Source organism: Xiphophorus hellerii, chromosome 6, assembly GCF_003331165.1.
Source record: "Xiphophorus hellerii strain 12219 chromosome 6, Xiphophorus_hellerii-4.1, whole genome shotgun sequence".
NCBI lineage: Eukaryota > Metazoa > Chordata > Actinopteri > Cyprinodontiformes > Poeciliidae > Xiphophorus > Xiphophorus hellerii.
In genome coordinates this window covers 1602812-1628160 of record NC_045677.1, presented here as the reverse complement: position 1 = coordinate 1628160, position 25349 = coordinate 1602812, and the positions used below count along the sequence as shown (strand labels likewise).

Sequence of the window (25349 nt, the reverse complement as noted above, 5' to 3'; positions counted from 1 at the left end):
ATGCTGTGTACTTCAGTTTTCCTTTTTTCTTTTCTTTTTTACTGAGTACATGTTTTGCTAAAGTCCACAAAAAAAGGAGTATTTACAGTGATGGCTTGGAACCTCTCCCTTAGCAGATTGTCTTCCTCCATAACTGGTTCAGGTGCTGCAGAAAGACAGAGACAAATGGGTCAAAGACAAGACAGAACCGTTAAGTTTATATACAGAGAACAACAGATCTCAACTTCCTTAGATGTGGAAGTTGACCTTATACATTTTACTGTAACATAACAAGGTTTAATCCCAAACATTTCTTTATTTCATTATTAACTGAACAATCCTAAGATTAATGATGAGTTCTGAAAAGGAATTACACAGACAATAATAATGGAGAATTTCAATGCTTTTGATATTTAAGTAACCAGATGCATGTGACATGAAAAAACAAGAAACAAGTTCGGACTTTTTCTGTAATAATTAAATGCATCATATTAGCCCAACATGCCATTAAGTAGGATCACATATATTCTTTATCAATCAAATAGAACATGGATTCTCATAAAGGTAAAGTTAATTTTATTTATATAGCACATTTTCAGCAACAAGGCAATACAAAGTTCTTTACAGGATTTTAAAGGAAATACAAACAAAATAACAAACCAATAAGAGCAAAAGTAGAAAAAGCTAATAATGTTGATCCAAAGTAAATAAACTAGATCCTCCTATTTGGGGTTGCTAGATAAGTATAAGTAAGTATCCTCTGGTCTAATTCCTTTTCTGGTTTGGAAGAATAGGAGTCTAAAAAGTAGTTGCTAAGGTAGTTTTTCTGGATTCCAAGTTCTAATCCCTATTCTGGGTTGCTAAATAAGTGTAAGTAAGCAAGTATCCTCTGGACTTCTGGGTTGCTAGGTAAGTATAAGTATTCTCTGGACTTTCTAAGTGTGATCTAAATTTGTAAAAGTAATGAGTACTCCACAGTTTCTAAGTAATAATAAAAACTAAATGTTCCTGTTCTGGAAGAATTATTTCTGGATTCTAAGTTCGTTCCAATTCCTTTCCTGGGTTGCAGTAACAGGAGTCTCTGCATAATAATCTAAAAAATAATCTTGGAAGTGCTCAGCTCCACAGCTGCATGGATAACAGGGGGGATACTACTTTTGCAGAGACTGCTTTTTTGAGACTGCAAAATATAGGTAAAGTAGTATACTACTTTACCTAGTATACTAGGTAAAGTATACTACTTTACCTATATTTTGCAGTCTCAAAAAAGCAGTCTTTTTTGAGAAAAAAGCAGTCTCAAAAAAGACTGCTTTTTTGAGACTGCTTTTTTTTTAAACGCAGTCTCAAAAAAGCGTTGAGACTGAGTACAAGTCTACAATTACATCTACTGCAGCACCATTGTTATTAGTAGAAAGAATCTACCAATAATAACTACAATACCTAGACTCTTCAAACCTGGACTAGCCTTCGCATCAGCCACATGATGGGGCTTTTCTGTGGATTTTTCTTCAACCACCATGGGGCTCTTTAGCAGGAAGTGAATCATCGGAAGTCAAAATTGGAAATCAAAGAAGAAATGACTAGTTTTCATTTGGAACAAACACATTCTAGCAGCAGGCATGACAGAAAAATTTCTTCAAACTCATTCCCCCTCATTGGCTCATTGTGTGGTTTCCATGATGAAAACCACACAAAGAAGTTCATATAATGCCACTTTTAATTTGAAGGCTATCGATCTGACAGAACTGGAGGAAAATGGAGCCGCTGCACCAAAGCTCGGAGTGAGCGAATCCATAGTTTTTCATTGGAGACAGAGGGCTGCGACCTTAATAAATCCAGCAGATTTATGGCAGTTTTGTGGAAAACCGAGAGAGGCGGAGATCAGTAGCTTATAGACCAATGCGGCTTATATATGTGAGTTTCCAGTTTTTAAAAAAAAACTTTGTAGGTGGGGCTTATAGTGAGATGCGCTCTGTACCCCGGAAAATATGGTAAGTTAAACCTTGTTAGAGAAAAAGAAATAAAAGATATTAGAAGTTTTGGTTGGATTGTGTCCTCTCCATGGGCTGCCACCTTATCATGGTGGAGGGGTTTGAGTGTCCCAGTGATCCTAAGAGCTATGCTGTCTGGAGCTTTATGTCCCTGGTGGGGTCACCAAAGGCAGACAGGTCCTAGGTGAGGAACTAGACAAAGAACAGCCCGAAGACCCTTTGTGATGAATAAAACCTTTGGAATCAATGTTCCCTTGCCTGGACGCGGGTCACCAGGGCCCCACTCTGGAGCCAGGCCTGGAGGTGGGGCATGTTGGCGATCCTCGTTTGCAGAAGCTGGCTCTTGGAACTTGGAATGTCACCTCTCTGGTGGGGAAGGAGCCTGAGCTAGTGTGTGAGAGATTTCGGCTAGAAATAGTCGGCCTCACCTCAATGCATGGCTCTGGTTCTGGAACCAGTCTCCGTGAGAGGGGTTGGACATACTTCCACTCTGGAGCTGCTCGCGGTAAGAGGTGCTGGGCAGGAGTGGGAATACTTGTTGCCCCCATATTGGTGCCTGTACGTTGGGGTTTACCCCGGTGAAAGAGAGGGTAGCGTCCCTCCGCTTATGAGTGGGGGGACGGGTTATGACTGTTTGTGTTTATGCACCAAATAACAGTTCGGGTTGTGCCCTCCAAGGACTTTTTGGAGTCCTTAGAGGGGGTACTGGAGAGTGCCCCTCCTGGGGACTCCCTTGTTCTGCTGGGAGACTTCAATGCTCACGTGGGCAAAAAGAGTGAGACCTGGAGGGGGGTGGTTGGGAGGAACGGCCCCCTGATCTGAACTTGCTGGACTTCTGCCCTCCTCATGGATTTTCCATAATGAACACCATGTTCAAGCATAAGGGTGTCCATATGTGTACTTGGCACCAGGACACCCTAGGCTGCAGTTTGATGATTGACATTATTGTTTCATCAGATCTGCGACCACATGTCTTGGACACTCTGGTGAAGAGAGCTGCGGAACTGTCCACCGACCACTAGCTGGTGGTCAGTTGGCTCCAGTGGTGGGGGAGACCTGACAGGCCCGAATGTATCATGAGGGTTTGCTGGGAACGTCTGGCAGAGTCTCCTGTGAGACGGAGCTTCAACTCCCATCTCCGGGAGAACTTTGAATACGTTCCAGGGGACAAGGGGGCCATTTGCCCCTTTTCCACCGGCTCTACTTCAGCAACCCGGTTCAGCTCTATTTTGAGTGACCACGTTTCCATTTGCCTGGCTCGGCTTTGTAGCAGGGTGACACCTCCTCGCTGTACGGGGTATAGCCCCCCGCCTCCAGGCGCCATATACACTGCTTCGTTACTATGCGACCCAACATGAGTTGTTGGTTTTTCTGAGACAAAAAAGAAGAGAGAGAGCAGAGCTATTGTTTTATAGCCTGATTGTTATTTTTCTGAGACTTCAAGAAAATGCTCAGTTGGAGGAATGATGTGATGGTGGGGAGGACGACAGCTGATCTCCACCTTGCAGCGGGAGGAAAACAGGTGGCTCAGACGTTGCAGGGTAAGCTAACAATGATTTTGTATATATTAGGCGACTATAAAACTTAATACAGTGCCAAATATACATGTGCTAATTTTAGCCAGGGTGTTGCAAATAACTTAAAAGTGTCAGAATTGTGTGTTGGTGCCGCACATTCATAATATATTCCAATGTGTTTTCAGATGTTGGTAAACTGTCGCTGCAGACCATCAGTGTGGATATTCCTGCAGCCTCTGAGTTGTAGGATGTCTCATCAGTGTCCATCTTCCTGACTGCTAGTCGGTGTTTACCTTAAGGATGTCCAGAGACCTTCACCTTTCTGGAGCAGGGATCACATGTGCTCAATGTGCTGATGAAACATTTATAATTAAAAAAAATGTGGCTGATGTTAACTTCTCAATATGTTTAATTATGATTCATCTGATGACGTTATACAGAAAACAAATAAAGCTGTATTCCTTCTAATCTGACTGGTTCTAGTTTTAATCAAACTTTCCATGTTTTCACATTTTAGTCACTAGGAATTGATCGGGGGTTTAAAAGTTTAAACTCATAATCTTATCACTAATTAAGGTTACACTTTTTGGACACATTTTCTTGTCCACATTTCATTTTCTTGCACTGAAGAATCTCCAGGAAGACAGCTAAACAGTGAGTGGATAGAATGATGTTGTACAAAGTAGAAATGAACAAACATGACTTGTATTTTGGGTTCTTGTTAATAGCAAACCTGATAACGTCAAAATGTTTGGTTTGCTGAATGTATTCACTTTTGGATGCTTTCATTAGTAATCTACAATGTTAAGTGTCAATGAAATATTTATATAATGTTTTCACTCTGTGTAAAGCTCCTCACATTTTGGGAGGACTGTATTAGGACCTTGATGCCATACAAACTACAGTATGTACAATTATGTGTGGACAGAGTATAAAAAAGACTTAGTTCATTGAGAGCACAACAGCATTTATTTTTCTTTTGTTTGCCTCAACTCTTCATGGAGCTCTGCCATCCCAGTGCTGGTAGCTGCTTCCTCCTGAAGGAGATCCAGTTGTTCTGACTGTTCTCCTCATTGTTCACAATCATGTAAGCCATGTTTTTCTTCTATTTCCTGGGAAAAGTAATCAGATGTTATCTTATAGTATATAAATGTAGATAACACAGTTACTAATGTGGAAGTTACATACACAGAAGTAATTATTTAAAACAGACATGTTACTTTATATGTATACAAACACTTTTTACCATCCAGACATACACAATTATACACAGTTATTTAACTGGAAAGTCGTGTAAATTAAAGACAAAACATAATTACTTGTAAGTTTTAGACCTACGCAGACATACAGCCATGGATAAAATATCACTCGTTTCCTTCAGGTTAATTGTTCATTTTTATGTCCTGTACAATTAATAAATCATAACCATTTAATTGGAGAACTGCTATCTAGCCATTTTACAATAATGGAATATTATATAACATGTTTTATTATCTCACAACGGGGAAACTCTGATGCAACAACAGCAAAATGAGAAACAATTGAAGCACCTAGATTCACATAAAGATAAAATATAAACAAATGAAAACAACATGCTGTATTATTGACAGTTTATAACAGTAATTTACAGCTGAGTATCTTCAGAAAATGTGCATGTTGTGTTTGAGCAATACAAATACAGCAGATATTGTGTTTCAAATGTCTTCCATGACTGTATGTAGGCAACCTTAAATATAATAAAAACCAGGCAGATATATCTACAAACTTCTGGCTGGAGAGCAGCGGAGTTAGCTGTATCTGAGTTAGGGTGCACCGTGGGGCTGCATTGGGCTCCGAAGCGGCTAATGAGGCTTTCCATTCTCTCCACTACGTGGACAAAAACGACTCATTTTACTCACTACTCCATTGAGCTGCCAATGAATACTGAAGTCCAATGCAAAGACAAGCCGACATCTTTATGTTCGCAGCTTGTTTGTATCTTACATCACTTCTGTTTTGCAGCGAGTTTTGAAATGTTGGGCCGTCTGTTTTTCTTCTCTCTTTTCTTCTCCGTCTGAGAAGAAGACAGAGCCTGGCTGGCCCTGTTCCGAAGCAGGAACCTAAAAAGCAGGGCCAGCCTTGGAAAAAAAGCCGGTGGAAACGCTTGTAAAGCAAGCCGAGTAGAGCCGAGCTGGTGGAAAAGGAGTAATAGAGTCTGAGTGGACCATGTTCCGCACTTCTATTGTCAAGGCGGCTTACTGGAGCTGTGGCTGCAAATTTGTCGGGGCCTGTCGTGGCGGCAACCCTCAAACTCGTTGGTGAACACCTTCGATGAGGGATGCTGTCAGGCTGAAGGAGTCCTAGTGGGCCTTTTTGGCCCGTGGGATCCCAGAAGCAACTGATAGGTACTGGCAGTCCAAGCGGCATGCAGCTCGGGTGGTTTCAGGCAAAAACTCGGGGGTGGGAGAAGCTTCGAGAGGTCATAGAGAAAGACTTCCGTACGGCTTCGGGGCGATTCTGGTCCACTGTCAGGCATCTAAGGAGGGGGAAGTAGTGCAGCACCAACACTGTTCATAGTGGAGATGGTGTGCTCGACTCGGGACGTTGTGGGCTGATGGGCGGAATACTTCGAAGATATTCTCAATCCCACCAACATGCCTTCCATTGAGGAAGTGGAGACTGGAGACTCTGGGTTGGGCTCTCCAATTTCTGGGGATGAGGTTGCCGAGGTGGTTAAAGAGGTCCTCGGTGGTAACGCCCCAGGGGTAGATGAGATCTGTCCGAAGTTCCTTAAGGGTCTGGATGTTGTAGGATTGTGTTAGTTGGCGTGACTGCAATATTGCATGGACATCGGGGGATGTTCCCCTGGATTGGCAGACTGGGGTGGTGGTCCCCCTGTTCAAAATGGGGGACCGGATGGTGTGCTCCAATTACAGAGGGGAGCACACCCCCTCTGTAATTGGGGGTGCCTCCCTGGCAAGGTCTATTCAGGGGTCCGGGAGAGGAGGTTGGTCGAACCGCTGATTCAAGAAGAGCAGTGTGGTTTTCACCCTGGTCGTGGAACACTGGACCATCTCTACACTCTCAGCAGGGTCCTGGAGGGTGCATGGAAGTTCGCTCAACCAGTCTACATTTGCTTTGTGGACTTGGAGAAGGCGTACAACCGTGTCCCTTGGGGAGTCCTGTGGGGGGTTCTCCAGGAATATGGGGTGCCAGGCCCTTTGATATGGGCTGTTAGGTCCCTGTATGACCGGCATCAGAGTCTGGTCCGCATCGCCGGAAGTAAGTCGGGTTTGTTTACGGTGGGAGTTGGACTCCGCCAAGGCTGCCCTTTGTCACAGATTCTGTTCATTACTTTTATAGACAGAATTCCTAGGTGCAGCTGGGGTGTTGAGGGGATCCGTTTTGGTGGCCTTAGAATCGCATCTCTGCTTTTTGCAGATGATGTGGTCCTGTTGGCTTCATCAGGTCATGATCTACAACTTTCACTGGAGCGGTTCACAGCTCCAGTGTGAATGTGAAGTGGCCGGGATGAGGATCAGTGCCTCCAAATCCAAGGCCATGGTCTTGAGCCGGAAAAGGGTAGAGTGCCTTCTCTGGGTGGGGGGTGTCCTGCCCCAAGTGGAGGAGTTTAAGTATCTGGGCATCTTGTTCACAAATGAGGGAAAAAATGGAGTGGGAAATTGACAGACAGATTGGCGCAGCGTCTGCAATGAAGCAGGCATTGTACTGGTCTGTCGTGATGAAGAGAGAACTCGGTCAAAAAGCGAAGCTCTCTATTTACCAGTCAATCCACGTTCCAACCCTCATCTATGGTCATGAGATTTGGGTCGTGACCGAAAGAACGAGGTCACGGATACAAGCGGTCGAAATGACTTTTCTCCCTAAAGTGTCTGGGCTCTCCCTTAAAGGTAGGGTGAGAATCTCGGAGCCAATTGAAGTGGCTTGGGCATCTGGTTAGGATGCCTCCTGGACGCCTGCCTGGTGAGGTGTTCCGGGCATATCCCACCAAGAGGAGGCCCCGGGAGAGGCCCAGGACACGCTGGAGGGACTATGTTTCTCAGCTGGCCTGGTAACGCCTTGGGATCCCCCCAAAGAAGCTGACCCAAATGGCTGGGGAGAGTGAAGTCTGGGCCTTCTCCTACCCCCGCGACCCAACCCTGGATAAGTGGGAGAAGGACGGTTGGATTGTGAATCAAAAAACAGGGGCCTCGTGTATAAAAGAGTGCACAGTTTTGACACTAAAACTTGAACGAACAGACAAATTTAGAAAAATGCAGCGCACAAAAAAATTCTGATGTATAAAGCTGTACGTATGCACATACCTGCGTACTTTTTCTTTATACGTCCCAATTTGCGGAAATAGAGCGCAACTGCTGGTCCGCCCAGTCACCACCCATCAATACATATGTAAGTTAGTATAAATATCTGGACATCTGCCACCACGTGCAGGAATAACCATGGCAAAGTCCTTGTTTGTTGCAGTACAAGTATTTATAATAATCATATATTTCATTTAAAATCCCTGGTGAAAAATAAATACACTAAGTATGTTAAATTTTAGTATATTTATGCATACTTTAAGTCAGACTAATAATGAGTATGCTTCAAGTTCACTTAGGATTAGTTAACTTAAAGTGTGAGATTTTGGAACAGCTAATTTTGTGCTTTGTGTATTTTAATGGTATTTAAATTGTACTAGAACACAATTTAAAATGTAATAAGTGTACTTCCATGTGCCTTTTTGGAACAACTTAAGTTTAACTAAATATACTTTAAGTACATTGCTTTTTATGCAATCCAAATGTGCTTGATTAGTATATTTTGTGTGCTATTTTTGTGATTGAATTACATTTAAAATATAGTTAGAATGCATTTTAAGTATATTGGCATACCATATTTTATATATTAGTAGTGTGATCACAGTATGCTACAATTACACTTTTGGTTTATTATACTGTAATTGCTAACGAAGTACACTTTTTAGTTAATGTCTTTTATTAATCTGCTTTGCCACTTTGTACATTAATTCTTCATATACTCTACAGTACTGCCAACATATCAGGCTACCACAACACAGAAGGATCAATTACAACACACTTTCCAGGTGAAACTAATTACATTGTGTTTTCAATATATTACCATTTTGGTAACACTTTATTTGATCAGGTGTGCATAAGACTGACATGACACTGTCATAAACATGACATAACACGTGTCATGAACATGAAGGAGTCTTTATGAATGTCTGACTGTTGTCATGAAGTGCAATTCGGTAAATAATGACACTTTTAATGTAAAGTTTCTTTTAAAGTTGGATTCAAAGTTTATTAAAAGTGCCAACTTTTGTCATTATTTACAAAATAATGCAAAGTTGGCACTTTTAATGGACTTCTAATCCAACTTTTAAAGCAACTTCTCATTAAAAGTGTCATTTACCAGATGACACTTCATGACACCTGTTAGTATGTTCCTAACAGGTGTTATGTCATGTTTATGACAGTATCATATCAGTCTTGTGCACACATAGCAGACATGAACATGCAGTTCATGCATCAATTACAACACACTTTCCAGGTGAAACTAATTACATTGTGTTTTCAATATATTACCATTTTGGTAACACTTTATTTGATCAGGTGTGCATAAGACTGACATGACACTGTCATAAACATGACATAACACGTGTCATGAACATGAAGGAGTCTTTATGAATGTCTGACTGTTGTCATGAAGTGCAATTCGGTAAATAATGACACTTTTAATGTAAAGTTTCTTTTAAAGTTGGATTCAAAGTTTATTAAAAGTGCCAACTTTTGTCATTATTTACAAAATAATGCAAAGTTGGCACTTTTAATGGACTTCTAATCCAACTTTTAAAGCAACTTCTCATTAAAAGTGTCATTTACCAGATGACACTTCATGACACCTGTTAGTATGTTCCTAACAGGTGTTATGTCATGTCTATGACAGTATCATATCAGTCTTGTGCACACATAGCAGACATGAACATGCAGTAAAACAAAATCGATTTTCAATCAGTGTTTTGTACCAAACAGTTAATAATAATAAACACGTTTTCACTGAAGCTCTGTAAGAGCCATATGAATGAAATAAGTAATTATTGATATGACAGGAGCACGTGACTTTGACACTTAGGTGTGTTGACGTGGGAGTGACGTCACCAGGTATGAATGGGAAGGATTCTGGCTTTGTGTGTATTAGGAAGCGGTGAGCGGGGCGGTCAGTCCTTGCAAAGTTTGGAGCATGATCATCAAAATGGAATAAATAGATAATTGTGACAGAGCAAAGACAGAATTGTGTTTTGCGAGGTTTGGAGTTGATTGATACACGGACAGATGAGATTCCCCGAGTTAACCCAGTGCGGCCCTTTACCATCATTAGTTTGTCGTGTTTTTAATAATAAAAACTTGTTGGTAATAATAATAATAAAAACCCTGCTGGGATGAATAAAGTACTTCTATTCTATTCTATTCTATTCTATTCTATTCTATTCTATTCTATTAATAATAAAAAACTGTTTGGTGCAAAACACTGATTGAAAATCGATTTATTTTTTCCTGCATGTTTATGTCTGTTAAGGCTAAGACGGAGCAGCACTGAAAGCAGCCCTTGAAACCATTCAGACTACGAACACAACAGAGACACAATCAAAACTGTCAGATAACTTATTACTCAGAAATAGTCCAAATTAGGATGTATTTTTATTTCTTTCCCACTTACGGAAAGTTTCTGTTTATATCATAGGTCTGTGGCACCTTTCTATCCTAAAGAAAGATATAAAACTTCAGATATTTCACAAAAAGATACTAACATTCATGGAAAAACCTCACATAACCTTATATTAAAGCAGAAAGTACGGCGCCCACCGTAAGAAAGGCTTACAGTATTCAAATATGCTGCATAACTGACCAGTACAGTTTTGCGAGGGAACGCAAAATTATTGCGAGGTAACGCAAAAGAAAAAAATTCCCCATGTCCCCTAGAGGGCTCCGTAAAATACAGATCATCGCGCCTCTTTTTTTGCGCATTAATACGTTGTATGTCTGTTATCAGATGCAGCGCAGCCACAATGTGTCCACCAAATTGAGCAGGTCATTGTGTTCCTTAAATGATAGAATATGATTAATATACACTATTACCCGGCTATTAAACAGCTCGAATCCCACATAGTATCGCTAACGTCTATTTAGCAAAGTTTAATAATAAAAAAAGAGTGTAATTAAACTAAAATATTTTAAAATATAGGGACAAAATAGCCCAAAAAACAACGCATTTTGTCCTGATTAACTGCCAACCAATGACTTGTTTACAGTAGTAACAACTTTGCAGCTGGCAAACTAAAGCCATTTATAAATATATTTACAAGCTGCCTGTCATGTAAACTAAAAACATGAAGTAATACAGCAGCTTAATGAAAGCCAGGTATAAAATAAATTAAATAAAGCTTTCTGTAATCTCCGATGAAATAAAACGCATGAAACAAAACTTCCACAGGTAGGTTGGATTTATAAGAAATCTGCTGAGTAAGCAGTATGTGACATAGCATCGATGTGCGCATGCGCATTAAGGTAGGACGGATTTATAGATAGCACAGATAAACAGAACACTGGCCCAAGCCTCCATGGGGCCCTAAGCGAAATTTGGTTTTGGGGTCCTCTAGTTCTGCTAACAATGTGGACTGGCTGCAATCAGCAGTCCGATCATGCACACACCTGCTATAAACTTATTGCATCTCTGGCAGTGCTGTTTACATTATAGACATGTATAATTTAGGATACATTTATTGGCCAACTGATTTATCGACCAGTTGATTTCTGGGCGCCAATTTCCTTAATTTGGGGGGATCGTGATTGGCCGATACTTACATGTGAAGGTGATCTTATCCCCTGATCTTATCTTCATCAGCAAAGATTTATAAATCAGCCTCTTTGACTGACAGACCGGCCCATCAAGTCAGGTCTGAACATTTACAATTAACAATATTCACCCCACTGTTGCCAACTCACCGACCTTTTTGCTATATTTGGTGACATTTCAGACAAAAAAAAATTCATATCAACTAAAATCAAAATCAGCAGGTCAGGCTTTTTAAAAATAGGTAACCAGGGATCGGCCAGAAAACTGCAATTGGTGCAGCTCTACACACATATTTATGACATTCTTTGATTAAATAAATTTCTCTTAAGCGTTACTCCAATAGCTAAAAATGTTATTTATACCAGGTGAGTCTTTCTCCCCTGAGAATGTGGATTGGTACTGATTCTGACCCTTCAAATGATTTTAACAGAACTTAGAAGTTGATGTAAAAATAATGTTTGTTTTGGCCACAAAATGATTTTGCTCAGCAGCAAACAACAAATCCCCAAGTACAGCATAGAGTAGCTCATCGATATAGCAGCCATGTAGCCTGATGTAAAAACATTTTGCTAGACAATGTCAAATATTGAGAAGCTTTAATTATTGTTATCAAACACGGCGTTTTGAAGCCAAAAATACCTCAGAAATATGCAGAGCCACCATGAGAATCAACTCATTTAAAGTTCAAACTCAGTTTCACACAAACACAAAGACCCTAGCATAAATGTTTGACTGTTAAACTGGACCATTCAATCTAATTTTCTATTAGGAGTTTTACATATAATTTTACATTACATTACCAAGACACATTAAAACAAACCTTTATCTTGGCTTTTTTCTATTCTTCCTCTTCTCCCTCCCCAAAGGATAAGTCCTTTTTTGAGACATTGTTTTGCTTATTTATCTTCTGACCGGAGCTTTGAAGTCTGGATGTGCTCTGCACGTTGCACAGCAGCTCATGTTACCAGCGAAGCGTGCGGTACCTGCCATGGGTACCAGGTGGCCCCAAGAGCAATTTATTTGGTTTCTTCTTATCAATAAAATAATAATTTCTACATACATTATCAAATATATATAATTGTAAAAACAAATCAGTTCATAGTGAAATTGTGTGTTTTTAATATTATAATGACACAGAAATCATTACTAAAAAAAAAAGAAAAAAATTAGTTCCACTGAGGGGGACCTCTTAGTGGTCCTGGGGTCCTAACTGGCTGCTTAGTTTGCTTTGCTTTGGGCCGGCCTTGATCAGAGCAGAATATTTGTCTTCAGTGGACAAAATAAAAGGAACATTGACCAACATATTTGATGTGTATTGATGATGGCACTCATCAAAATGAAATGTTTGTTACTGGTTGTTGATTATGGTGTTTTTTTATGACTTTATATTTTTGTAATTTTATGATGTAAAGCTCTTTGGACTGCATTGTTGCTGAAATGTGCTGCATAAATAAACTCGATTGACTGTCTGAAATGGAGCCAGCAAGAGGAAAATCTCTGACATCTGGGAATACTTTGAGATGATCGTTCACAATAAAATTCTAATTAAATAAAAATAATTAACCCCTCCGCCTCCCAATTTCTCACCTTCTGGAAATTTCCACAATTATTTGTAGTCTGACCAGCAAAGATATATCAGTCTTGCACAGCAGAAACAGATTTAATGCTGTTGCAAGACTAAAACTGTAGCCAAATATAAGGGATCAGAGCCAATTGGATATCCAAGAAAAACCGAATACCCCAACAAGCACTGCACTCCCAAGACACTAAAACATCAAATGTCTTTATTGTCAAATCAGTCTGACATAAAAGAAAACCCAACACAAGCACTGACGTTCAACATATACCAGGATTAGATTGGCTACAAATCATTTTGATAATTAAAACATATGACTATTAAATATGATGTAATTGATTCTCCTGGTACTAAACATGAGTTTTATGAAAACTTTGTAACAATATTGCAATTACTAATTTTTGGAAGTATGATCCAACTGAGTGACAAAGCTGTTACAGTTTCACCAGCAGATGTCTCTAGTGAGTGATAAATGAAGCATCGAGTAATGAACCTTTTTGCAAAGCAAAGGGTTGGAAAGCCTCATTGCTTCATTTGCCCAGCACTACGGACTAGAACGTCACCAGCTTGAATTTGCCAATACTACTAACTATTATCAACCTCTTTACTTTAAAGGCAATATTATGCGAGTAAAAATGACGAATTTGAACAGCGTCTGTTATCTTCACCGGATTCATGGCTTTTCTTCTTTTTATGGCGTTTTTAAAAAAAAACTGAAAGTGTGCAATACCACCACCGTCTGGTCTGGTTTGCCGTTCACTAATAGATCTTCCATTATACATCTGAAAATGGATTGGGCAAAGACAGCTTCCATGTTTTAGTTAAAAAACTGAAAACAGCAGATCATATTCGGAGAGATGTGAAACTGAAGATACCTGCTACCTTTAGTGTTAAGGACAAGTATTGTTTTTGTTGTAGAACCTCACTCACTAAACTGTCAATGTTTAATATTTTGAGGCATGTACACATTAGTTACTTTGTTAAACAACATTACATCAAGTTCCACTAAAAGGATTTTGTTTTATTCTTTGCCATTTTAACAAAAATAGTAAATGATTATTAAGTCACCTAAAAAAGCACACTTTATTAGCCTAAATTTGTCAAGAAAACCCGAGATCATCCCACTTCCCCATCCTGGAGATTTAAGTTTAACAGTAATAATAAATAAAGTTATATTTAAAATTAATCACACAAGTGACATCTAGGCCCAACAGTAGACTTGAATGTCAATAAAATCCATCTGGTTGTGTGTGTTTTGTTTTTGTCTCCTGCAAACTTTGCTTTAATTCTACTTCTTTTTTTTCTATCTAATCATAAGAAATCATAGTCAGACAGAGAGAGTCATGAAACAGGAAGAGCAGGTTTCATGAAAAAAGAGGAAGCAAGTTCCCAGCCTGCAAATTTATAAAAATAGTTTAGACTATTCCTTATTTCAAAGCATGAAAGTTTTAAAGAATGAAATCTAAACATTTTGAGTAATTGAATAAGATTCAAAGTAAAATACTTACAGTATATTAATACTGGTATGGTTATAATAATACTTACATTTGTGAGTATGCTTGCAAGTAAAACAAGTAACTGTAACTTTGGTATCAAATAATTAGAATCATGGATTATTCTTGGTTTCTTTTCAGAAAACATCTGTAATAACTCACATTAAGATTATAATAAGATTAACTAATAAGTTATGATTATCATAAAATTATAAATGAATGCTAAATCAGAGAAGCTAAAGAAGTTATAAATGTGATTTTGACATTGAACTTGAAATGGTGTAAAAAGGTGTAACTGCAATTAAAGATCACTGATATGTTGAAGGTAGATGGTAGGTGAAAGGTTAGGGCAGGGGTCTCAAACTCAATTTACCCGGGGTCCACTGGAGGTAGAGTCTGGGTGAGGCTGGGCCGCATTCACACACACGGTCTCCTCAGCCGAACCTTTCTGATTGCCTATTACCATATTTGGCCGTAGTCAGGCGCTGTAACAGCCGTAATTGTGTAGTGTCTCTTTAAGATACTCTAGTATTGCTAATGATGTCAGAAGTTTGAGCCACGGCTTCTCTGTAGAGAGCGTGGGAGAAACGTGCTAGACGGACATGTTAGCTCCCTAACTTTTTAGTAATGTTACGGGTTGTTTGGACACTGCTCAATTTTCATGTCTGATAATATAGCAGCCGTTCAACCGGGCTTTGTAAGGTTGGTGAAGAGCATATTTATTAAAGGACAACACTGTGGAATTCCCAGTACCAGTGTGGTTGTGAGTTTTTGACCGTCCTGACGAATCTGCCGCCTCCTCTCCTCCCTTAAACACAACCCAAGCGTTACAGCGCCTAACCTTAATTACGTTACACTGATCAGCAACTTCCGGGTCTAGACTGGATGCTGAAGCACGTGAAGCGGGAGCGGTTCCGGAAATTGCCCATGTACCGCATGCAAATAATGACAAATAGAAAATGCAAATAGGCCCGGCCGATGTCCCGCCCCCGAGAGCAATATACTCCACCGTGATTGGTAAGTTCGTTCAGCTCCGCACACAACACTGAAAAGTGCCAATTATATCAAACTCGCGGGCCGCACTAACATTAAACTTTCATATTAAGGCGGGGGCCACAAACTATCATCCCAAGGGCCGCAGTTGGCCCGCGGGCCGCGAGTTTGAGACCCCTGGGTTAGGGGAAATAGAGGAACTGACAGGAGAGCAGAAATGACCAACGCCTTATTTGGAAGCAGGTTGTTGAACAACGTAAACGTTTCAGAGAAAGGGTTGTGCAGGCAATGGACATAGGAGGTTGAGCAACCCTGAGACATTAGCACAGACATCAGGACATAAGGTCTCTTAAGACAGTGATGGGTATGAGATCATCTGTCTAAGCAGACAGCCAATGAAACAAGCACAACATCAGGGCTAGCCAATGCAAATGCACCAAAAGGGTGGATAAACCCTATAAAAGGTGGGTGCAAAAGAGGAACCTTTGGTTGGATCCTCCAGGCAGCTTCGAGCCAAGATCGAGATGGACAAAGAACTCTGCAGCTGAAGAAGAGCCGGGGCCACAGAGTCGAAGACTGTTCGGCGCATGGGGACCAACTGATCAGCCCCGCAACATGTGGCTTCACATCGCACTTTTCTCACCATCTGGGTTCAGACCCCAAAGACAAAGATGAAGATAAAGGCAAAGACAAAGACAAAAAACAAAGGCAAAGAAGAAGATCTGGTGCCTTCCTTCCTGGCAGCACCCAAGTCCTGTGTGACCTCACCATCCATGCGGAGAAGAAGCTCATCAGACCTACAGAGATCCCGGCCTTCATCGGTCAACATCCTCCTTCTACTGCAACACCTTCTTCATCATCAGGCCAGGTCTGGGGTTCGAAACGCCAAACTCTGTCCGTCTCTCTCAAAGGTTCCCTTTTTTAGTTCTCAGTGTCAGCAGTAGGGAAAGAGACTAGATGACTGATTTTACTTATTTGATTATTTCTGCTACTGAATTAAGCTGTACTGACCCTTGCAAAACTGCCTTACTAATAAAATATTTAGCATAAAGAAAATCTAAAAGATGTTGTGGACATTCAATTAATGAGTCACCTCAAAGTTTTTTGATGGTCTTAAAATAGCTATGATGTTTGATTCTGGAGAGGAAAAGGTGGAAAATGTTTTATAGGTTGCTGGTAGCCCAAATGTAAAACAACATCCTTGGGACTCGCCGAGTCACTAAAACCTACCTGGTTCAATACTAAGAGCAAGTTGTAATAAAGAGAAAGAGCGAGAGTTAACAGGTGAGCTCTGTGAAACTAGTTGGCTGCAAGCTGCTCAGTCTGGCTAATTCACAAGGGGAAGAAGGTTGGGACACCTGGATGTAGGCCGTCAGAAATCAGGTGAATCTTTTCTCGATGCCAGCTTAAACAGAGTTTACTTCAGTTCTGGACAGGGTAAATCCCAGCAGATTTAGGAAACTCAATTCACCCGTTAAGACAGAGAGCTGGTAGCATATCTCCCCTCTCAGAAGAGGGAGTAGAGAGAGAGAAGGGGGTGGGGGAGGTGTTGCGCAACGACAAAGTATATACTGAAATGTAATTTAAGATGTACTGAAATTAATAATTTTAAAGTAAGTGTTAAGTGAATTTTAAAAAATTCTATTTTGAGAATATATTTTAAAATATACACAAAATATCTTTGACAGGTATTTTAAAGCTATTTAAAATATCTTTTAAATATACACTTGAGCAAGTGTATATTTACATTTGTACAAATACATATTTTGTTCACTTAAAGTATACTTTTATTTAATATATTTTTTAAAAGTGTATTTTGGTACAATTATATGTAAGTGTGTTTAAAGTTATAATGTCAAAATTGGTACAAGCATACTTTTAGTATACTTTGTATATATTTGTAGGTAGTACACTTAATACTTATACTTAAAATGTATTTACACAAATGTAAGTATATTTGAAATATACTAAAGTATTTTTTTTCACTAGGAACCTCACAAAAAAGAAAACATTTTAAAGAATCAATTAAAATAAATAAATAAAGAGATCAAAACATCTAAATGCCTGTTTGAACAACAGAGCATTCAGCCGGGTGTCATAGAGTCCATTGAGTGGGGAATGTGGATGTTTATTCTACATAGAGAGATCATACATAAGTTTTACATTTACAGAATAGAGATGCTTTCTGTCCATGAAGGTGCATTCACAAAGCAGGCATGGCTCGACTGAAGGATGACTGCAATTGCACCGATAATGTGCAATTGCTTCTTTAAGTTTTGCTGAGAGCTCCAGGATGATCAGTCTGGGCAATCTAAACGATAATAAACTGTAGTATACTGAGTTACTCAGTTGAGTTTAGTTGTATTACCCCAGTCCACTAGAGGGAGTAGTGGAATAGCCTAGAGGATAGTTCTAGAGAAGAAGACTAGGCTGAGAAGACGTTGATGCCTGTAGTGTTGTGTTCAAGACAGAATAAACCTATAAAAGACAACTGCTAAGAGTGACTCTACTTCTTAAGTGTGAAGATATCACATATTGGCGACGAGGATACTGGCTAGAAACGGGAAGCACTGGAGTCAAGACGGAGGAAGAAAAGGACGCACATTGTCGGGTGGAGACTGTTAAGAAAAATGATTATTTTTTGGTGTTTAATATAGCCAATATACGACATGTGTAACAGTTATATACAATACTCCTATTTGGAACAGGTCTCGTCTGAGATGCGGAAAGCAGACAAAGCAGGGCCTTTTTTCCTCCCCCGCTGACACACACAGAGCAATAAAGTTACATTCCGATGGGGCAGAAGAGACTTTTTGGCACCAGGGATCTTCCGTATCAGGCAGAGATGACCACGGGGTAGTCCGCCCTTTGCTTAGATAAAAAACAGACACCTTTGCCATAAATCAGGGAGTTCCAACTTTCTCTGGGGGCCTGAGGGAGTTCTAATTGGTCGAAGAGCAGAACGCCTTCTTTGCATATATTAAATAGGGAAACACCTCTTTCATTTAAAAGTACAAGTCAGCAAGCCAACGGAGAGTTTTTTTTTTTCCATCTTTTTTCTCCACGTGGGCGCCTTTGTCTGTCTCTGTGTCTCCTGTGTCTTCCCCCTTGTGTGTCTTTATTTTTTATGAGAAAATGCATATCTCTGTTCCTCTGCAGCTTTGTTGTTCATTGCTTTGTATGAGATTAAACTCTGTGATCTGTGACGTCAACACGCTTTGTTGTTGTTTCGTTTTACCAGCACGCGGTCGCTACACGTCGCCCACTGAGAACGTCACTCGTCGAAGATCCCGGGCAAAATTAAAAGAGGAAGAAGAAGCCAAACGTTTTGTCCAAAGTTAGCATTAAATGATCCTCTTCTTTTTTAATAAGACACAGGAGGAGGAGAGATTACCAAAGGAGGTGATTAGCGAGGCCGCCATGAGCGCGACATTCGGCACTCTGTCAGCATTTGATGCTAAGGAACAAACTTGGGAAGAATACTGTGAGATTCTTGACCAGTTTTTTGAAGCAAATGACGTTGATGATAGTGCTAAACAGAGGGCTATACTTATTAGTGTGGTGGGACCAGCCACGTATAAGCTAATGAGAAACCTCGTGAGCCCGGACAAGCCCAGTTCTAAAACGTACAGTCAGTTGGTTACAAGGCTGAAAGAGCACTTTAATCCAAAACCAAGTGAGATTGTGCAAAGATACAAGTTTGATTCTCGTTCCCGTAAACCTGCTGAGTCCGTTAGTGCATATGTGGCAGAGCTCAGACGCCTGGCTCAAGATTGTAATTTTGGAGCTACGCTGGAACGGCGGTTGAGAGATCGTCTCGTGTGCGGAATCGCTGACGATAGGATTCAAAGACGTCTGCTGTCGGAGAGTGACCTGACATTTGAAAAAGCATTTCAGATGGCTGTAGCCGACGAAGCTGCAAACAGGAACGTTTCAGACTTGCAACAGTCAGCGGCGTGTCACAGCATGGTGGCAGAGAGAAAAGAAAAGAGAGCAGATTGGGAAAATAGAGAGAGTGAGTGTTACCGCTGTCATGGCAAACGTCACAGTGCGGTTGGATGTAAGTTTAAAGACGCCAAATGTCACATTTGTGGAAAAATAGGACATATTGCTAGGGCGTGCAGGTCTAAAAATAAAAAGGAAGGTGAGACTAGTCTTAAGGAAAAAGGAGCACGTCAAGGCGGGCGCCAAGGACGGTCACACAAATCACACAAGGTATGTGAAAAACAAGAGGATGAAGATAGTTCAGATCATGATGAAGAAGCATTCACTCTAGCATGTTTGTCAACGGAAACGTCTATCCAGAAAGTTGAGCCCTTCGAAGTAAAAGTGGAAGTTAACAGAAAAGAAGTGAAGTTTGAAATTGACACAGGATGTAGTGTCAGTCTGATGAATGAAAACCACTTTTTGGAGTTGTGGCATAAAGACAGTCGACCCCAGATTAAAGAAAGTAAACTCTCTCTTAAATCGTACAGTGGAGAGAAAATTACAGTGGTTGGTGTAGCTCAGGTTGAAGTGAGATATGCAAACCAGAAGAAAACACTGCCCCTGGTGGTCGTGAAGGGAACTGGACCAAATCTGCTAGGCAGAGGATGGCTGGAGAAATTGAAACTCAAGTGGGATGAGATTAGACACGTGAGAACTGAAGCTCAAGGATTACAAGGGGTTCTCTTGAGACATGAAGAGGTTTTCAAAGAAGAATTGGGAATGTTAAGAGGTGCACAGGCAACCATTCGTGTATCTGCTGACGCCCATCCTACATTTTACAAGCCCCGCTCAGTTCCATATGCCATGAGGTCTAAGGTGGAAGTTGAGTTAGAACGACTTTTAAAAGAAGGTATCATAACCCCAGTGAAGTATGCAGAGTGGGCCGCGCCCATTGTGCCTGTTCTAAAGCCAGATGGTTCTGTCAGAATTTGTGGTGATTATAAATTAACAGTAAACAAGGTTTCATCACTGGAACAATACCCAATTCCCCGAGTGGAAGACCTGTTCAATTCACTGACAGAAGGCAAACAGTTTACCAAGCTCAACCTAAGTCATGCATATCAACAGATAGTTATGGAGAAGGACTCAAAGAAATACCTGACGATAAACACACACCGTGGCCTTTTCACGTATAACAGACTACCATTTGGAGTGTCATCAGCCCCAGCTATTTTCCAAAGAACAATGGAAAGCTTGCTGCAAGGTCTCCCAAACGTAGTAGTTTACTTGGATGACATACTGCTAACTGGAAGTGACACCAGAGGACACCTGAAAACGCTGGATGAAGTCCTAAAACGACTAAAGGAAGCTGGACTGCGACTGCAACGGAGTAAATGTGCATTCTTACAGGATCAGGTGGAATACCTGGGTCACAGAATTGATGCGGAAGGTTTGCAACCCGTACAAAGCAAAGTGAGAGCCATTGAGGAAGCTCCGACTCCCACAACAGTGACTGAACTAAAAGCTTTTTTGGGTCTCCTAAATTACTACAACAAGTTCCTTCCTAACCTTGCTACACGTTTGGCACCATTACATCATCTGCTGAGGAAAGGAGTTCCATGGAGTTGGAATAAAGAACAGCAGGAAGCATTCAGCTTAGCTAAACAGCTGCTGAAATCAGCAAACGTACTGTGTCATTACTCATCAGACAGGGATCTGGTGCTGGCATGTGACGCCTCTCCATACGGCGTGGGAGCCGTGCTGTCACATGTGATGGAAGATGGAAGTGAGCGACCTTTAGGGTTCATGTCAAGGACATTAACGCCAGCGGAAAAGCGTTACTCACAGCTCGACAAGGAGGGGTTAGCCATCATATTCGGGATCAAACGATTTCACAAGTACATTTTTGGTCGGAAATTCACAATCAACACTGACCACAAACCTCTGATCTCCCTTTTTAATGAAACGAAACCAGTGCCACAGATGGGATCGCCAAGAGTGCAAAGGTGGTCTACCCTGTTGAGAGCATATGAGTACAACATTGTATACAAACCAGGGAAAGTTCACGCAAACGCAGATGCATTGAGTCGTCTGCCACTGCCACAGACTGATGAGGAGGAAGACTCAGGACAAGTCTTCATGCTGGATGTGATGGATAATCCACCCATCACCACATCCCAAGTACAACAATGGACAGCTAAAGACCAAATTCTGTCACAAGTGCTGTCATGGTGTTTAAAAGGTTGGCCAAACAAAGTGGACACTCAGTTCAAGGCCTACAGTCAGAGAAGGTTAGAGTTGAGTGTGAAAGATGGATGTGTACTGTGGGGTGCCAGAGTGGTTGTTCCACAAAAGGGAAGGTCTACCCTTTTAAAACAACTACATTGTATACATCCTGGCATCTCGAGAATGAAAGGTCTGGCACGTTCTTACATGTGGTGGCCCGGGATGGATGCTGAAATAGAGAAGGAAGTACAATCCTGCCGCACATGTCAGGAAAATAGGAAGGCTCCAGCTGCTGCACCCCTGCACCCTTGGGAGTGGCCAGAGACACCCTGGAGTAGACTACATGTAGATTATGCCGGCCCTCTCTCGGGCAAGATGTTTCTTGTTGTGGTAGATGCACATTCGAAATGGATTGATGTGTATCCCACGAACAGTGCAACAAGTCAAGTTACCATAGAGAAACTCAGACAGTGTTTCAGCACACATGGTCTACCCCAGATGTTAGTTTCAGACAACGGCACATGCTTCACGAGTCAGGAGTTTGAAATGTTCTTGAAACGGAATGGAATACAGCATGTTACATCTGCACCTTTCCACCCAGCATCTAATGGCCTGGCTGAAAGGGCTGTACAGACATTCAAACAAGGCCTGAAGAAAACTAATGGGGACACTTTGGAGACAAGGTTGGCAAGATTCCTGTTTAACTACAGAATCACACCACAATGTACCACTGGTTTGTCACCTGCTGAACTGCTGATGTCACGGAGATTGCGTTCTACGCTGGATCTCCTGCTGCCGGACATAAAGGCTAAAGTGCGTAAGAAGCAAGAAAAGCAGAAGGAATATCATGACAACCACAGCAAGTGGAGAAGTTTTTCTCCCGGCGATGACGTGTACGTCCGTAACTACAGTCATGGACCGAAGTGGGTGCCTGCCATCATTTTAGGGGGCACAGGTCCAGTGTCTTATACGGTGAAGATGGGAGATGGACGTGTTATGCGGCGTCATGTTGATCAGATCAAGAAACGACATGTGATGCAGAGGGACATGGATTGGGCTGAAGCACGGGATGCTCCTCAGTTTCCAGATGACGTAGTGACATTTGGACCGGTGGACTCGGTGGCTCCATCTTCAGGAGGAAAGGCATTCGTGGAGTCTGCTGCTGAAGCAGCTCAGGGTCATGTTCCTGAGGGGGATGTGACAGACGTGGACATCGAACAGAGAACAGATCCAACACCACCAGTACTTCGCCGCTCAGAACGTCAAAGGAAGGCTCCTCCTTATCTGAGTGACTTTTTGTGCAAGTAGTGTGTACCTTAAGTACAGAATGTTGTTCTCTGGAATAGCTAGTTATTAACATTCCACATTTAAGTATATGGAGTTCTGATTACTGTCGCCAGAACCATGGGAATGTTAGTTTCTTGTTAAGTTTACAAATCTTAGTTGACTCTTAAAAGGGGAGGGATGTAGTATACTGAGTTAGTTACTCAGTTGAGTTTAGTTGTATTACCCCAGTCCACTAGAGGGAGTAGTGGAATAGCCTAGAGGATAGTTCTAGAGAAGAAGACTAGGCTGAGAAGACGTTGATGCCTGTACGTCTTATACGTCTTATAAGACGTATAAGACGTCTTATAAGTGTTAAGTTGTGTTCAAGACAGAAGTTGTGTTCAAGACAGAATAAACCTATAAAAGACAACTGCTAAGAGTGACTCTACTTCTTAAGTGTGAAGATATCACATAAACCATCAACATTTCCCAGCAGATCAATATGATCTATGATCAAACGCTCCCTCTGAGTACTTCCACTGACTATGTTTTCCATGGCAGGTCAAAAGTTTGCGTATATTTACACAAATTTTCACGCCACATTCATTTTTATACATGCTATGCTTTACTTGTAAGTAAAATATGGCGCCGCACATTTGTTGAGCATACACAGGCTTTATACACGAGGCCCCAGAACACAAGATAGATGACATCATTATAGGGCTGTAAAGGAGGCTGCTAGAAACTCATCAGTGGATTTTTAATTTTTGTAGAAGAGAAATTAAAATGTTAATTAAAAAGAAAATGAAAGATAAATGGCAAAAGCAATGGAAGACAGAAAGAAAAGGATGTTGGTTTTATAAAATCCAAAAGAAGACTGGAGAAAAATTTCTCGTATTAGATTTGGGCACACTGGACTAAATGGCACTTATTCTAGGGAAACTTTGCAATGCTTAGTGTGACTATTGTGGAGTTGATGAGAGAGTAGGGCATGTTATGATGTTCTTTCAAAATTATGAAGAAGACAGACAACCTTTGATTCTCAAATAGAATAGAATTAAAATTAAATTAGCTTTAGTTGATTTATTTAGGGGCTGCACAGTGGCGCAGTTGGTAGCACTGTTGCCTTGCAGCAAGAAGGTCCTGGGTTCGATTCCCGGCCGGGGTCTTTCTGCATGGAGTTTGCATGTTCTCCTTCTACTCCGGCTTCCCCCCACAGTCCAAAAACATGACTGTCAGGTTAATTGGTCTCTCTAAATTCTCCCTAGGTGTGAGTGTGTGTGTGCATGGTTGTTTGTCCTGTATATCTCTGTGTTGCCCTGCAACAGACTGGCGACCTGTCCAGGGTGTACCCCGCCTCTCGCCCGGAACGTAGCTGGAGATAGGCACCAGCAACCCTCCCGACCCCATTAGGGACAAAGGATGAACAGAAAATGGATGGATGATTTATTTTGAAATTATTCAAAAAGTAACATTTATCAAATAATATTTTATCTTAAATTAACACAATGGAGATAATTGTGGCACACGGCTTCCACCTCATTCTCGCCTGCCACTCCTTCCCTGGGTATGTTGTCTGCAATTTAGATCCTAATTTTATTTTAGCTGAATCCACAATTAATCAGCTTTCTGTTTTAGGAGAATGATTGTGATTTAAAGCTTCAGGGCTCAGTACACTCTGCTGTCTTGTCTTTCCGTTGGTTTGTTGGGCTGTTTCTCCACTGCATCTGTTGCTGATTGGGTAGAGCATACCAGAGGTGGGACCAAGTCAGAGTTTTGCAAGTTTCAAGTCTTTATCCTCAAGTCCCGAGTCAAGTCTCAAGTAAAGACACTCAAGTCAAGTCTCACGTCTGAAACTTTTAATTTGAAGTCCTTTCAAGTCTATTTTTTTTTATAATGTTGCAGTTACAGTATATGTTAAATGTAATGTGTTCTTTTTTTAAAATCTGTATTTATCTCAATTTTTTTTAAAAATTGTTTTATTTTAAATCTTGTTAATTTGATTGGTTGTGCTGCAACCAGATTTTGGGTAAAATATCAAGTATTTTCAAGTAAACAGGTTCAAGTCCAATTCAAGTTCCAAGTTATTGATGCAACAGTCAAAGTCCAAGTCTCTGAACATTTTTTCAAGTAAAGTCTAAAGTCTTAATATTAATGATTCTAGCCTGACTCAAGTTCTAGCCATGTGACTTGAGTCCCCACCTCTGGTGCATGCCTCCTCTCACTCTGCTGTAAAGGGGTGTAGAACTGGACATTGACAGTTTGCTCCACTAACAATTTGTTCTACTAGTTGTTCGTTTTATTTTCTAACTTTTTGTATTTGCTTGCACTATTGAATTTATTGCTTTCTTTTTTCAGTTTGATTAGTTCTTTTTCTTGCATTGCATGTTTTGCTTTTCTTTTGTGGACTAACTGACATTGTCTTCATTGCACCTTTCCATCCATTTCTCCTCAGGGATCGAGTAGTATGCCTGAAGCCATGGTTTTTAAGTAGGATCTTGTCTTAAGGAATTGTTAGGGT

General features: G+C 40.8%; 1 protein-coding gene and 1 long non-coding RNA gene across 2 annotated transcripts in view; one reads left to right on the top strand and one right to left on the bottom strand.

Annotated features, from left to right (window-relative positions):
• Window positions 1-25349, bottom strand: part of LOC116721387 (tRNA wybutosine-synthesizing protein 3 homolog) — a 66907-nt gene that overhangs the window by 18289 nt on the left and 23269 nt on the right. Inside the window, exon 4 of the mRNA XM_032565071.1 lies at window positions 87-145. Coding sequence (XP_032420962.1) covers window positions 87-145 — 59 coding nt within the window. The remainder of the gene's footprint in view (window positions 1-86; window positions 146-25349) is intronic.
• On the top strand, window positions 12952-24986 carry LOC116721397 (uncharacterized). The gene is made up of 3 exons (XR_004339590.1): window positions 12952-12962; window positions 17246-17255; window positions 24851-24986. It is a non-coding gene; the product is annotated as an uncharacterized LOC116721397 (long non-coding RNA).